The sequence below is a fragment of the Barbus barbus genome (genome assembly GCF_936440315.1).
Source record: "Barbus barbus genome assembly, chromosome: 11".
In the NCBI taxonomy this organism is placed as follows: Eukaryota; Metazoa; Chordata; class Actinopteri; order Cypriniformes; family Cyprinidae; genus Barbus; species Barbus barbus.
The window spans coordinates 9,926,090-9,940,348 of record NC_136739.1 but is presented as its reverse complement, the minus strand read 5'-3'; the positions used below and the strand labels follow the sequence as shown (position 1 = coordinate 9,940,348).

Sequence of the window (14,259 nt, the reverse complement as noted above, 5' to 3'; positions counted from 1 at the left end):
GTTTTTGTTTGTTATCGGACTGTTTTGTTTGATTTTGTTTAATAGAGTCACCTGAAACAGATGCAGGGATGGACATGGGCTCGGCAGAACCCCTAGACTCAGAAGTTTTGTATGACTGTGTGATCTGTGGTCAGAGCGGCCCATCTACTGAAGACAGACCCACAGGACTGGTGGTACTCCTGCAGGCTTCATCAGGTATCATGCACCTTTTATTATTAACAATGTGTCTGTGTCTATTTCAGCAGTGGTCAATATTAGTGTCTTTTAGTGTCTCTAAAGCCGGTCGCACACCGGACGAGAAGCGGAGCGCCACATCATTGCTAGGCATTGTGCGTACACTCAGAAAACAATGGGCGAATTCCAAATTCTTTTTGCGCCCTTGAAGGACACTTCGGGAAGGGAATGCCATTTGTAGGGACATTCCAAACGAAAGTGAACAACTGAATCCCTTCATGAAGGGTCCTTCCAGAGGTCCATTAGCAAAGAGAACGTGTTCTTCAGTTAGGAGATCTTGCGATGCATTTTAAAGCAAAGCTGAGGTTGATTTCAACTTCACATACAAATGTAAGTATAGGCCAATTAAATTTCTTGACTTTCTTTTACTATTCCTTTACTTATGTAATTAAAAAAATTTCATCAGTGATAGAAATATAATTTAAGACGGTAGTGTTGCCAAGTTTAAGCAAGCTTAGTTTGAAAAGTATAGTAAATAAGACAATTAGACAATATTTGAATAAAATAATAAAAAGACAAATATTTATTTGCAACAACTGATGAGGTTCTGAATGTTGCACGCACATTGCCAAGGTAACATCTGGTCCATCATTCCCTTCACCAAGGGAGTTCCAAACGCTTATGCGAGACAGTAATGCACTCCACCCTTCAAAGAACACACTTCAAGGGCTCTGCACTTCGAAGCAAGTAGGGCATAGGGATGCTCACATCTGTTTGGAATTCGCCCAATGTGTTCGAATTTTAAAGACGTGGCGCAATGCGGCTCTTCTGGTCCGGTGTGCGATAGCCTTCATAGTGTAGTTTAGGCTGATGTTAAATAAGATAATATGAGGGATTCTGTAATGGAACCTGTTATCAATAACACTAGGTAGCTACACTTCAGTTTTTAACACTTGTACACTTTTAGAGTTTTTAAGCCACAATTCTAATTTAGATCCTGGACTAAGTATTTGGAAGTAGCATCTCTAAGCATTCAAGGTAAGCATTCATTTAGTATGTTCTGTTTATTGCTAAATGTGAGGATCCCCGGTTTTGTGTTTAAGGAAACACATCCAAACATTATATGTATCAGTGCACTGTATAGGTAATGCAGCAATGCACAATGCTATGTTGGGACTTTAGTCTGCATGTCTATGATTAGCAATTTTGTTGTATTATTTGGCCTGGTGGGAGATTGAACATGAGAGGTCCAAGGATTGAGCCCTGAGGGACTCTGCATGTTATGGAGGTCCAGTCAGTTTCATGGTTGCCTGTGTTGCCATACTAGCTATTGCTTTCTAAATGTCTTCCAAGCAGACACCATATTTAAAGTCTTGATGCATAGGTTACTAGAGAGAAGCCTGTTATTTATATCAGTTTGACACTTAGAACAAGGTTCTCCAAAAAAATGAAAATTTGATTTTCTCATCCCAAACCAAAAATGCATATTGTACAATTGTAATCCATTCAATATTTTGCACTTATGGTCCTGAATGTACATTTTGTTTATTTTATTTTTATTTTTCAATCTCCCACCAGGCCAAATAACGCAATACAACAAAATTGCTAATCATAGACATGCAGACTAAAGTACCAAGTTTATTTGATTTGTTTTTGTATAGTGCTTTTCACAATACATAGTTTTAAATTAGCACGGTACATTAAACATACCGAACATCACTGCTGTGTTTTTGTGTTAAATTAAGTTTGGTCTCTATTCTAGTTTAGATCGGGCAGTAGGACAAGAGTGTAGCATTACAGCTTTCCATCTGCAGGTGGCAGATTGTAGTGGTCCAGATCACTGGAGCTCTTTGACTCTACATTAACCCACCCATGACTTTAAATCCACCCACTTTGCACTACTTGCAGGGCCTAAAATTAACACTCGCCAAGCGCCAAATGCAAGTAAAAATCGGTGTTGGCAAAGATCTGTATCAGTTTTAGTCGCCAGGTAAAACTTTTCCAAAATATAACAATGCAGTGTAGTAGGAACAACAGAACTTTTTAAAAGGGATTCGCTGTTTCTGACGTAAGCGAATAAAATAATCTTTTCCGAAGACAAACTCATCGTGATTAGCTGTTCTGTCATAAGCGACAAGAGCGAATAAAATAATAGGATACATACGGGCTGATAAGGTCAGAGCAGTGTGATGGCCAGCTTGCCCCTAGATACGGTTCTAATAACTTTTACCTAAGATGATATTGCTGCTTCATTTTAGAAGGTTAACTTTTACCATCTTTATTCTTCATAATCCGAGAATGTGGCATAAATCGGTTTGTTGTTTTTTTTCTTGTAAGTAAAGTAATGGACGAATTAAAAACACGGTAAATATGTTTAGTCATTGTAGTAGTAATGACTGCCTGTTTTTACAAAGAGTTTCATGGCTGGTAAAAAAAAATCTTTTGACTAGTCAATTTTATCACGTCACCAGCCATTGGCAGGTGTGGCAAAAAGTTAGTTTTAGGCCCTGACTACTTGTTTTAACAACAGTGTTTAATTGCTTCATTTATCATGCATTGTGAACTCTTAGCAGGTCTACTCGCTGGTAGTCTTCTCCCACCCCAGTCCTGTGATAAAATTAACATTGTTTTATGAATAATCACTAGTCTATGATTTGTCCGATTTGTGATTATTATTGAATTATTATTATTATTATTATTATTATATTATTATTGAAATGCTTCAAGGACAAGATGGTAATTTTGCTGTGTTTGAAGCAATCTTGCCTGACCCTATAGAGCTGGAAAATCAGTTCTTGGAGATTTGATGGACTAACAGGCTGCTGATTTGATCTATTTTTTATTGCTGAGTATTCAGTATGGTGGGGTTTGGAGGCAGCGTGACGTGCTTTACAGATTTGACTTTGACATGGTACTTCATTATAGTATGCAAATGGGGAAAGTCATAAATGTGATGGCAGCTAATTAGCATATGATTGCCATTTCTAAAGAGTGTGTAATGTGTATTTCAGTGTTGGGGCACCGCTGTCGTAGTGACACACCAAAGCAATTGCCTACTACCGATGAGGAACATATCTACCCCGAGGACACATGTGGAGCGACCCATGATGTTAGGCTGTCCCTTATGCAACGCTACTTTAGAGATGTATGTACATATAAACACTCATTCTAAAACATTTGTTTTTTTGAGACCTATAGAGTAAAAACAATAGGGCTGTCGCAATTCGTCGATTTTATTCAAACATTCTTTTTTTTAAAATCCTCAACTTCATTTTGCTTGCGTTGACTAACCGGCACAATACCGGAAGTGGCGCATTTCAAGGACCAGACGAGAATCCATAAAACGCATTATTTGACTGTTTTCCAAGGCTGCATGATATATTAAACCAATTTAAAAATCATAATTAAGCATAATTGTGAATTCACAAATGCTACAATTTAATTAAATGATGATATACGATACTGTTCTAATACAGTATATGCGTTTTAATTAACTTAATTATAATTAAGTATATAATTAAGTAATTAATAATTAAGTATATGCGTTAATTATTTCCATGCATGTAGGTCAAGTACGTGCGTCTCACAGCGGCTCCGTTCACAGTAGTTCCACAGGAACTGTTATCGTTTACATGTGTGGAGCGTCTCAAACTCCATCTCTGCATGTTGTTGTGAGTTTTGGTTTATTATAACGTTCATCTGGGAAATCAAATGTAAATCATTTATAAATCTACGCAAACACAGGAGAATACATCGCGATTTCAAAATAAAAGCTCAAACCCTCACTTTGAGTTTACACGTTTTGATGTCCACATATTCATTTAATTACAGTGGCTATAACATTTCTGTCCTAAAGAAATAGCCAAATATTAAAGATTAAGTGGCCATTTGAATTAAATGGTGCTTGGTCAATATTAAACAAGAATTAGATCGCACATTCGTCAGGCCGTTGGCACCCCCTGCATTATCCCCCGGTTTCACAGACAAGGCTTATGGCTAGTCCTAGACTAAAATGCATGTTTGAGATGTCTCAACTAAAAATATCTTGCTCTGAAGAAAACGTTACAGGTGTGCATCTTGAGACAGAACAATGTTGTAAGATATGTCGAAGGCATTTTTATAAAAGCTGATTAAATGTCTTAATTTTACTCCGGCCTAGTCCTGGCTTAAATTTAAGCCCTGTCTGTGAAACCGGGCCTATGTATTTTAACAGTTTTGTTAAATAAAACCATATGATTTCTTGGTTTTTATACTTTATTCGAACTAATTATTATTGCCTCATTTCAATTATATATGTATTTTAAGTAATTTTAAAGGCTATTGTTCACTTACATCTATTCTTATTACCACCAAAAGAAATTTATATATATATATATATATATATATATATATATATATATATATATATATATATATATATATATATATATATATATATATATATATATATATATATATATATATATATATATATATATATATATATATATATATAATTTTTTTTTTTTTTTTTTTTTTTTTTTTTATATAATAAAAAATAATTTTTTACCTATAATAAAATAAAATAATAAAAAAAAAAAAAAAAAATTATATATATATATATATATATTTTTTTTTTTTTTTTTTTTTTTTTATTATTTTATTTTATTATAGGGCCCTATGAAATCTGTTTTATTTCCAAATAATTTTTTTTTCCATTTTCACTTTTCTATACTTTTAATGGTTAAATTAAATTATTAATTAATTAGACAGGCTTTTTGATTGAGTTTTACAGTTTTATCTTTACCAAATTCTTTTTTCCATTTATATTCTGGATTCCATTTTAATGGTTCCATTTTAAATTTTAATAATCAAAAGCATATGCAATTAATTAAAAATAAAGTATTAATTTTTTTCAGAAATACTGCACAAATTCTGGTAAATAATATTGCTGGTAAATACTACATTTTTTTTTTTTTTTTGTAGACAACACGTGGATATGTTGTCATTCTTGCACTATAATACTGAACTTTGATTTCAGTTATTTGGACTGAGATACTTGCACTCTGTTGCACTTTACTTTTGCCTTAAAATAAAGGATTTTATAGAAATAAGTAAAATTGTTGATTTTTTGTGTGTGAAATTAATCATTTAGATGAATCGATAGATTAATCGACATAAAAATAGTCGTTAGTGGCAGCCCTAAAATACAATATGACTGCCTAAGCACACAGTTTCATTAGGGTTACATACATACATTAATAATGCAATAAACCCCAAGAGGCCAATGCATTACAGTGATTACCTTGGCTAAGGATTGTTAGGCACGTAGTAAAATCACTGTCTTGGGTGTCTTATTGCTTTTATAAAATGAGCAATTACAATAAACCATTATTCTGCCAGGTAATGGAGCTCATTATCCCAACTGTAGATAGTTTACAGCTGCTGCATTAATATTGAATTCAGCTGTGATATCATTTATTAATGTAAGCTATTTTACAGCAGCTTAAAACATTCTTATTGTACATTATTATAGTATTGCATACATTGTTATCCTCAGCTTTATTTTCATTCAAAGAGTTTAATACATCAGGAGCTTAATACAATCAAAATGTAATGTAATGTTATCTCTTTTATTAGCTCATGAGTGATGTTAGTTCTTTTTTCATTTTCTCATGCTTAATTTCCCCAGAGTTCATGTCTGCAGTCTGTGTCTATTGGTTGGGACGGGGGTGTGTATGTGCAGACGTGTGGCCACACTCTGCATATAGACTGTCACAAGTCCTACATGGAGTCCTTACGGGTAAGAATCCATCAGCTCTTTATAGTGAAGACTATTGATACTATTGATATATAGACTATTGACCGGTTTGAAGACTTGGAGGGCAAAACATCCATAGAACTGCTGCACAAACGTGTCAATTTTTCATCTGTTTCCCAGCCGCAAATATTTAGATCACCTTTCAAAAGAATAAGCAAAGGTATTTCTGAACAAAATGCAAGTTTTGGCCATTTGCAATCCATATTAAGCACCCGCGGCAATATTTCAATCATAAACCGTGCAACAAAACGTTGTAAAAACACTTAAAAGTGCCTTAATATATTTAAAACGATAATATTAAAAGATCAAATTCAGTAATCACCACATTAATGATGCACAGTTTACACAGGCAAGCAGATGAGGCCAGGAACATGAACGCAATCCGCTTAACGGTTCAGTGTTTTCCTTCTAATGGTTTTCTACGGGAAGCCATTTAATGTGAAACTTTGCACATTGTGTTTATATTCTGGCTTCATCATCTTGCCTGTACAAAATATACATCATCAATAAGGTGTCCACTGAATCTCGCCTTTTTAATATCTGTGTTTTAGTACATTATTACTTGATGCAATCTGTGTAAAAATAGCTGGCGGTCAGTGGAGCTAAGGTTCATGTTGCCCCCCAGGTGTGCATTCCTATGAGGGTGTGACGTCACATGAAGTTAAAGTTAAAGTTGTGACGTATTGTCAAGTATGGTGACCCATACTCGAAATTGGTGCTCTGCCTTTAACCCATCCAAGTGCACACACACAGCAGTGAGTAGTGAACAAATCCACACACACACACACACACACACACCGTGAACACACACCCGGAGCAGTGGGCAGCCATGCTGCGGCGCCCGGGGAGCAATTGGGGGTTCGGTGCCTTGCTCAAGGGCACCTCAGTCGTGGTATTGAGGGTGGAGAGAGCGCTGGACGTTCCCTCCCCCCACCTACAATTCCTGCCGGCCGGGGGCTCGAACCCGCAACCTTTTGATTACGAGTCCGACTCTCTAACCATTAGGCCACGACTTCCCACAAGGGGAAGGGGGAAAGGGACGTTCTCTGCATTTAACCCATCCAGGTACACCTGGAGCAGCGGGCAGCCATCAATGCGGCGCCCGGGGAGCAGTTGAGGGGTTCGGTGCCTTGCTCAAGGGTCTCACCTCAGTCGTGGTTGCCGGACCTGAGACTCGAACCCACGACCTTCGGGTTACAAGTCCAACTCTCTATCCATTAGGCCACGACTGCCCCCTAAAAGCTATCAATACTGTAAAGATCTTTAACTTATCAAGTGACTATTAGTTTAGACTCTGCTCTGTTCTGCTAGAGATTCATTCACCACCGTTTCTTCTCAGCTGAACCTTTCAGGGAAGCGTTGTGCTTATGCTAATAAGGGCAGTCTGACATCATCTGCTTGATAAGCTGTAACATGAGCAGACAATGATGTTCAGAGCGAGAGAGGGGGGTTAAGCAGGGCTGTCCTTTTAGCTGTAGAGTTATCAGCACTTTAGTCTCAGCCTCAGGTGACAAACCCAAGGCTGTGATGCATATTACACACAAAAATGGTAAGAGCTTCCTTTTAAACGGTTATAATATCCAATCTGATTGTTTAAAATGATGCAATCTGCTAAGCAGTCTGACTTAGTTTTTGCCTTCCGAGTGAAAACGGAAATAAAAATATCCGATAGATTTACATTTGCCAAGTTTCCATCCACTTGCATTTGCACTGTTGTTTTATAAACAAAGCTTGCGACGGAAGTATGTTGCACATTTGGTCAATTTTTCCCAGTGCAAAGCAAAATGTTCCATTTTATGATTTACAAATAATATTATTTGCTCCATTTTATAAATTTCCTTTGTGATGTCCATCCATTCATTTAGGGTAGGACTCTCTGGTGACAACCATTTTTTTACCGTTTTGGTAAAACTCTTTTTAACAGCCACCAACAATATATTCATTACATATCTCTTTTTAACCATTCCTGGGGTATGTATTCAAAAAATAAAAGTTCACTGTTAAAGGGTCAAAATATGATAATAGTTTGCATTTTGGTTTCCACGTTTTCTCCAACATACAGAAAAATTACTACCATGATGTGATTTCTGAGAAGGAATAATATAATATCTTATCAAGCTTTTCCAACCAAACTCCCTCCATATCTGTGCCTTGGAGCATTTCCATTGACACCTCCATATTATTGTCCATTTTTCCCTGTTATATCTATCCTTCCTTCTCCCATTTCAGTTTAAATCGAGTGTGTTTTAAGGTTTAACAGACATTTGTATATACATGATTTATTTTGTTGTTAGAATTTAGATTTTGCTAGGCTGTTTCGCTGTTCGGCTGATTTTGTCATGTGACACCACATTTATTTGCATTAACGCCCCTTTTCTTGAAAAAAAAAAAAAAAAAAGGTTTTGAATTTTTTGATTTTTGTTTTTTTTAAATGTGCAGTATCGACAAGTGCTTAAGTTTTTAATAAAAAATGTTGGCACAAAAACACAACCAAATTGGAACATGCTTACAATGATCACAGAATAAGCTACAATGTGGACCAGACTTTATACTAATAGTGAAGTGAAGTGACATACTGCCAAGTATGGTGACCCATACTCGGAATTCGTGCTCTGCATTTAACCCATCCAACGTGCACACACACAGCAGTGAACACACACACACCCGGAGCAGTGGGCAGCCATTTATGCTGCGGCGCCCGGGGAGCAGTTAGGGGTTCGGTGTCTTGCTCAAGGGCACCTCAGTCGTGGTATTGAGGGTGGAGAGAGCGCTGTACATTCACTCCCCCCACCTACAATCCCTGCCGGCCCGAGACGCGAACCCACAACCTTTGGATTACGAGTCCGACTCTCTAACCATTAGGCCACGACTTCAAAAGACTTTGTGAGATTATAACAGATCATATCAAACGGATACCATTTACGTCTATTTTTCAGAATGAGTCATCTGTTAAACCTCATTCAACTGCCTATAAATGAACAGTGTCGTATTTGTTTGTTTTCAGAACGATCAGGTTCTTCAGGGGTTTTCTGTGGATAAAGGCGAGTTCACCTGTCCGCTGTGTCGTCAGTTCGCCAACAGTGTTTTGCCCTGTCGTCCTGGGCGTGGGATGGAGACGGGCGCCTGGCATACGCCCAGTAACAAGAGCATGTCGACGCTGGTGAAGGAAGTGGAGGACCTTCAGGAGCAGCTGGGCATTTTCCCAGTAAGCGCCAGCCTAAAGCAGAGAGATCCCACACTGGTATTTATTTCAGCGCTCTCCCCTCTTTTCTGTTCTGTGCATCTCATCCCTCCATCCTGATTCAGAGTAAGAACTGGTGTGCCACTCACCTCCATGTGATTCTTCATGCCCCGTCGAATGTTGCTGTGGTTTAACATCTCATAACACAAAATCTCAAGCTAGTATCATAGACTCTGCTCTGAAAAGCAGAGAAGCCTTCACAAAGTGGCTTTCTTTTTTTCCTTCCCAGGCGGAATCAAATCTGAGTAAAGAGATGGAATCTGTTATAAAGGACATTAAAAACACCACACAGAAAAAATACATGGATTATGGGAAGAACCCAGGGTCACCTGACAATGACTTCCTTTTCATGTACTCTGTGGCCAGGTAAGAGAGAGCCATGAAATGCATTTTTTTATATATATAAGCTTGAATTTTCTCATTATGTGTGCCATTAGAAGGAAGTTCAATCCATTTTGGTAGCAGTTGTTTCCCGGAGGAAGTGTGTTGCTTGTGAAATGTGTTAATTCAGCATCATTGACAAAAAGATGATGTATTGATGATATTTACCTGCTTGCATAGTTTGTTCTCAGATCAGTGGTTTGTCCACAGGGGTTTATTAAACATTATCTGCTTTTTTGTTCTTTGAATCGTTCTTTTGTTTGTTTATTTGTTGTTAAATTCTTTCCATTCTTTTTTTTTTGTTGCTGCTGCTGTGTTTAGTTTGTTTGTTCTTCCCCTTTGTTCTCTGCTTCTTTCAGTCTTTTGTTTGCTTGCTTTTTTTGTTTGTTGTTCCATCCTTGTTTGTTTGTTTGTTTGTTTGTTTGTTTGTTTGTTTGTTTCTATTGTTTACTTTTTCAGCTTGTGCTCTTCTTTGTTTCTTCCATTCTGTTAGTCTTTTTGTGTGTGTGTTTGTGTGTGGGGGGGGGGGGGGGGTTCTCTTATTTTTGTGTTCATTTGTTGTGACTGGTTTGTTCTTTTATTTCTTTGTGGTTTTGTCTGTCTATCTGCCTGTCTGGCTGTATCTGATCACATTGTACTGGATGATGGTGTCTTTGTTTAGTCTGTTAACTTCATCTTGACAGTTCAGTGATTCAAGTCTCTCCACCTGCTGATGATTCTCAGGCCATTAGCCCCTCCACACCTCTCTTTCCTTCTGTCTGTCTGTCTGTCTGTGAGCAGCTGTCTCTCACTCAGTCACTTATCAGTGGCAGGCAGGTGGAAGCACACAGCAGTGCATTATCTATGTGAAATTACCTGTTTCATTCTCTTCTCAACACTCTCTCCTCTTGCTTTTAAGATTTTTTTTAAGATTCTGTAAGACACAGCATGTATGCTGTTAATTTGAAACACTTGAATTTAGTGCAGACAGATTGCAGTCTCTGGATTTTCTGATTTCAGCACACCTCAGATTCATCTGTTTATGTGTATAAAGGACATCATGTCAGATTCTTTATTCTCTAAAGGCCAATTCACACCGCACAGACAAACGGCAACAAACTCCAACAAACAAGTTGGCTCAAGTTGCCCGTTGGATTTAGAATCTTATGAAAAATAACTCATGTTCGCACTGCACAAACAGACACCGATCAACTCTCACTGACGGGAGAAAATGGATGATCCTATATCTATAAGCATGTTCAGTCGGGTGAAAACAAACTCCAACCAACGCCAACAGGGGTAACACACTGATCCAGACTAGTTTGTTGGCGTTTGTCTGTGTGGTGTGAATTGGCCTTAAGATTCTCGAATTACACTAACACTAAAAAAAATAATAATTACACAAAAAACACTTACAAACAAATTAAAAAATACAATCAAAAAGTTCCATTGTCAACTTCAGACATTTCTTGATTAGATGGAAATTTTAGTGGATAATTCATTACAGCCTTTTTAATGTTGTAATACATTGTATTGTTTGAAGAAACAAAGTATTATCTGTAAGACTTTACTGTAAGGTACTTAACATTAATGCATTAATACATTAACATTTACAATGAGCAATGTTTTTGTTTATTGATCTTTGTTAATATTAATTAATAAAAGAAAATTTTGGTGAATGTTAGCGCAGGTCCATTACACTACATTAACAGACACAACACTTGATTTTAATAATTTATTAGTAAATGTTGGAATTAACATGAACTGCAGTTAATAAATTCAGAAGTATTTTTCATTATTTCATGCTAACTAATGTAATAACTAATGTTAGCAAATTTACCCTTATTGTAAAGTTATCATATGTCATAACTCTGTTCACAGTTTTTTATGAAAGCTTAATGTATTATAGTGTCTTATAAGACATCGTAAAAGGATAGGTCCAGCTCTAAAATCTGGGTAGAAGATCCATGTTTTCAGATATTTTATATTTATATTTGTCTACTCATCGTGCCTAGATCTAGACTGCTTTTGCAACTTCAGGTCCGAAACTCTGGAACGGTCTACTTATTCATATTAGATTAGCCCCCTCTATTTCACTTTTAATACCCCTTGATCATTGGTTCAATTGTTGTTTTCTTATTGTTGTCAAATTTTATAGTCTTGTTTTATTCATTTTATTTCTGAATCTTTTTTTATTCTATTCTGTACAGCACTTTGGTCAACTTTGGTTGTTTTTAAATGTGCTTTACAAATAAATATTGTATATTTAAATACTTTTATAAGGCATTATATAGGCTTCAGGTAAAGTGTTACTGGATTGTTGGACCTGTTAATAATTTCTCTCTCTCTTTCTCTCAGGACAAATCTGGAGTTAGAGTTGGTTCATCGTGGGGGGAATCTATGCAGTGGAGGGGCCAGTGCTGCTGCCAAACGCTCCTGTCTCAGTAAGTACCTCTTTCCTTTTCTATCTCCCTCCTTTTTTTCTTTTTTTTTTAAATGTTTGTTTGTTGGTTTATTTTTTTGTTTTTTACATGAGTTATCAGTGATAATTAGCTGATTATTCAGCTGGGCCATTGTTATTTTTAGCATCTAACTAGATGTTTTAAGTACGAATCAATGTCAGCATTGTTAGTGGATAAAACGCATTTGGATTTCAATATTTTTTTGTTTTTTGTGAATTTAAGTACATTTATTTGTTTGATTGCAGCAAAACACATTCATTCTATAGCCCAATTGCAACCAAACTTTATACATCAGATCAGCCATATTAATCAACCAGTAGTCTTGAATGTACTACAGTTTCGGTCTCTGGAGTAATTTGAAGTTCATTGTCTTCAATTCAGTGTTCAAGGACACAATGAGTTGATTACTGGTAACATCCTTTTAAGGCCATAATACTGAACCTTAACCAGTACACCACACCATCCCGAATGAAATTTCACTGTCGAGGAACTGAACCTCAGTTGTCTATGTGGCAAGGGGACTACTGTCCATGATTCAAGTGTAAGGCGACTGTTCAAATTTGTTCAGGAATGCCATTCTTCTGGGATGATGCATGATGGACACAGCGAGAATGCCGAGACTGATGTTGGTGCATTTTTGCAGTCCTAACCAGTTAATCAACACGCACCCTCACACTGGCTCTGTATAAATGATTGTGTGTACAGTCTTTGAGCTCTTGTGAAAAAATCCCGACGCTCAAGCACAGCAGAAGAGATTTCACACTCCAGCAATGCTGCCATTTTCTGAGCTACATTAAACACATCCACAGAGAGGGCCAGATTTACTCAGTCTCAGTACATTAGAGATCAGATCAGCAAGGGAACAGGAAAATAGAAAGTATGGACAAAGGAGGCGGCAGTGCATGCCACTTGCCACCAGAATGGTTGCTAGGATGCCATTTGTTTTTTTTTATTTGGTTTTGTTTCTGGTTTGGTTTGGTTTTGTTTGTTTTTGTTTTAATTTGGTATGATTTTGCCGTTTTTCAGAATTGTTATGCAGTATCATCGTTGGGCTGGGCGATATATAGCATGCGATATCGCTTTCATTATCGCTGATATATCGCCTTCGATAATGAAAGCGATATTGCGTAGCTTGTCAGTGAACTACGGCTCCGTGTATTAAATGCTGCTCCATTTGAGAACAGGTGATGGAGATTTAGCGCTAATCAAGGAACCGGCTTTACTGACGAGATGCGTATGATATATCGCCCAGCCCTAGTATCACGTTACATGACAGTTTAATTTAATTCAGTGATTTGTTCAAATGTAAGTGGCTGGTAAAACGTAGTTTCCTTCCAGAATGAATCTGTTTTATGCTACTGCTGTCAGATTTGCCAGTAGATATCCTGTAGTTAGTCAGAGCAATTCTGGGTTGTATTTAGGAGAATTTGAGTGTAATTTGAAGTTAAATATTTCTCTGGATGTTAGTGTAGATTGGATGACATTGACTTTGGCCAATCAAACACCTGACACCTTATCCTTCAGAAATCATTCTAATGTGCGGATTTGCTGCTCAAGAAACATTTCTGGTTATTATCAATATTGAAAACAGTTGTCGCATAATATTTATGTGAAACCCGTGATTTATTTTTTTCAGGATTGTTTGATGAATAAAACGTTTAAAATAACAGCATTTGTTTGAAATCAACATTATGCAACTATGTTATTATAAACTAAGCATTATGTTTTTTTTTTTTTTTTGTCACTATTGATCAATTGAATGCATCCTTGATTTTATAAGTGTTAATTTCTTTAATAAAATCTTACTGACCACAAGCAGTAGTGTATTTTGAAGTTGGCATGCATTGCTCATGGTGTGAGACACTGTAAAAACGTTAAGGTGCAATGAAACCGCTAAAGGCACCTTTTAATTTGAGTAAATGGACCAACACTTCAAAGAATAGTGCAGACCTAAAAGTGCTCTTTTGTCTAAACATTCTTCTCTTGCCCTCTCATTGCTGTTTCTGTGAAGGATTTTGTTGAAAATTTCACACTTAATTGACCAGTAAGCTGTTCCTCTTCTCATATTTTGATTTAAAATGCTTTGAATGAAGGAATAATTTGATCCAGTCTTAGTTATCTATAGGTGGTGCTATTGCTCTGTCCATGAGTAGATGAGCCCGCGTCTGGTATGTGGCTGGTGTTTTGCTTTTGGTAATAATGCACATCTGACATCCTGTCTG

At 36.8% G+C, this 14,259-nt stretch overlaps 1 protein-coding gene across 3 annotated transcripts in view; it reads left to right on the top strand.

Annotated features, from left to right (window-relative positions):
- The window catches only part of LOC306877133 (E3 ubiquitin-protein ligase ubr3), an 85,553-nt gene that overhangs the window by 54,754 nt on the left and 16,540 nt on the right, over window positions 1–14,259 (top strand). For 2 of the 3 annotated variants that reach the window (XR_013784869.1, XM_079428666.1), the window contains exons 25-30: window positions 46–195; window positions 3,186–3,319; window positions 5,846–5,956; window positions 8,979–9,215; window positions 9,445–9,581; window positions 11,934–12,019. Coding sequence is in view for 2 of the 3 variants with exons in the window: in XM_079428666.1 (XP_079284792.1) it covers window positions 46–195; window positions 3,186–3,319; window positions 5,846–5,956; window positions 8,979–9,215; window positions 9,445–9,581; window positions 11,934–12,019 (855 nt within the window). In the remaining variant the exon portion in view is untranslated. The remainder of the gene's footprint in view (window positions 1–45; window positions 196–3,185; window positions 3,320–5,845; window positions 5,957–8,978; window positions 9,216–9,444; window positions 9,582–11,933; window positions 12,020–14,259) is intronic. The other variant, XM_079428667.1, reaches the window with a different exon arrangement.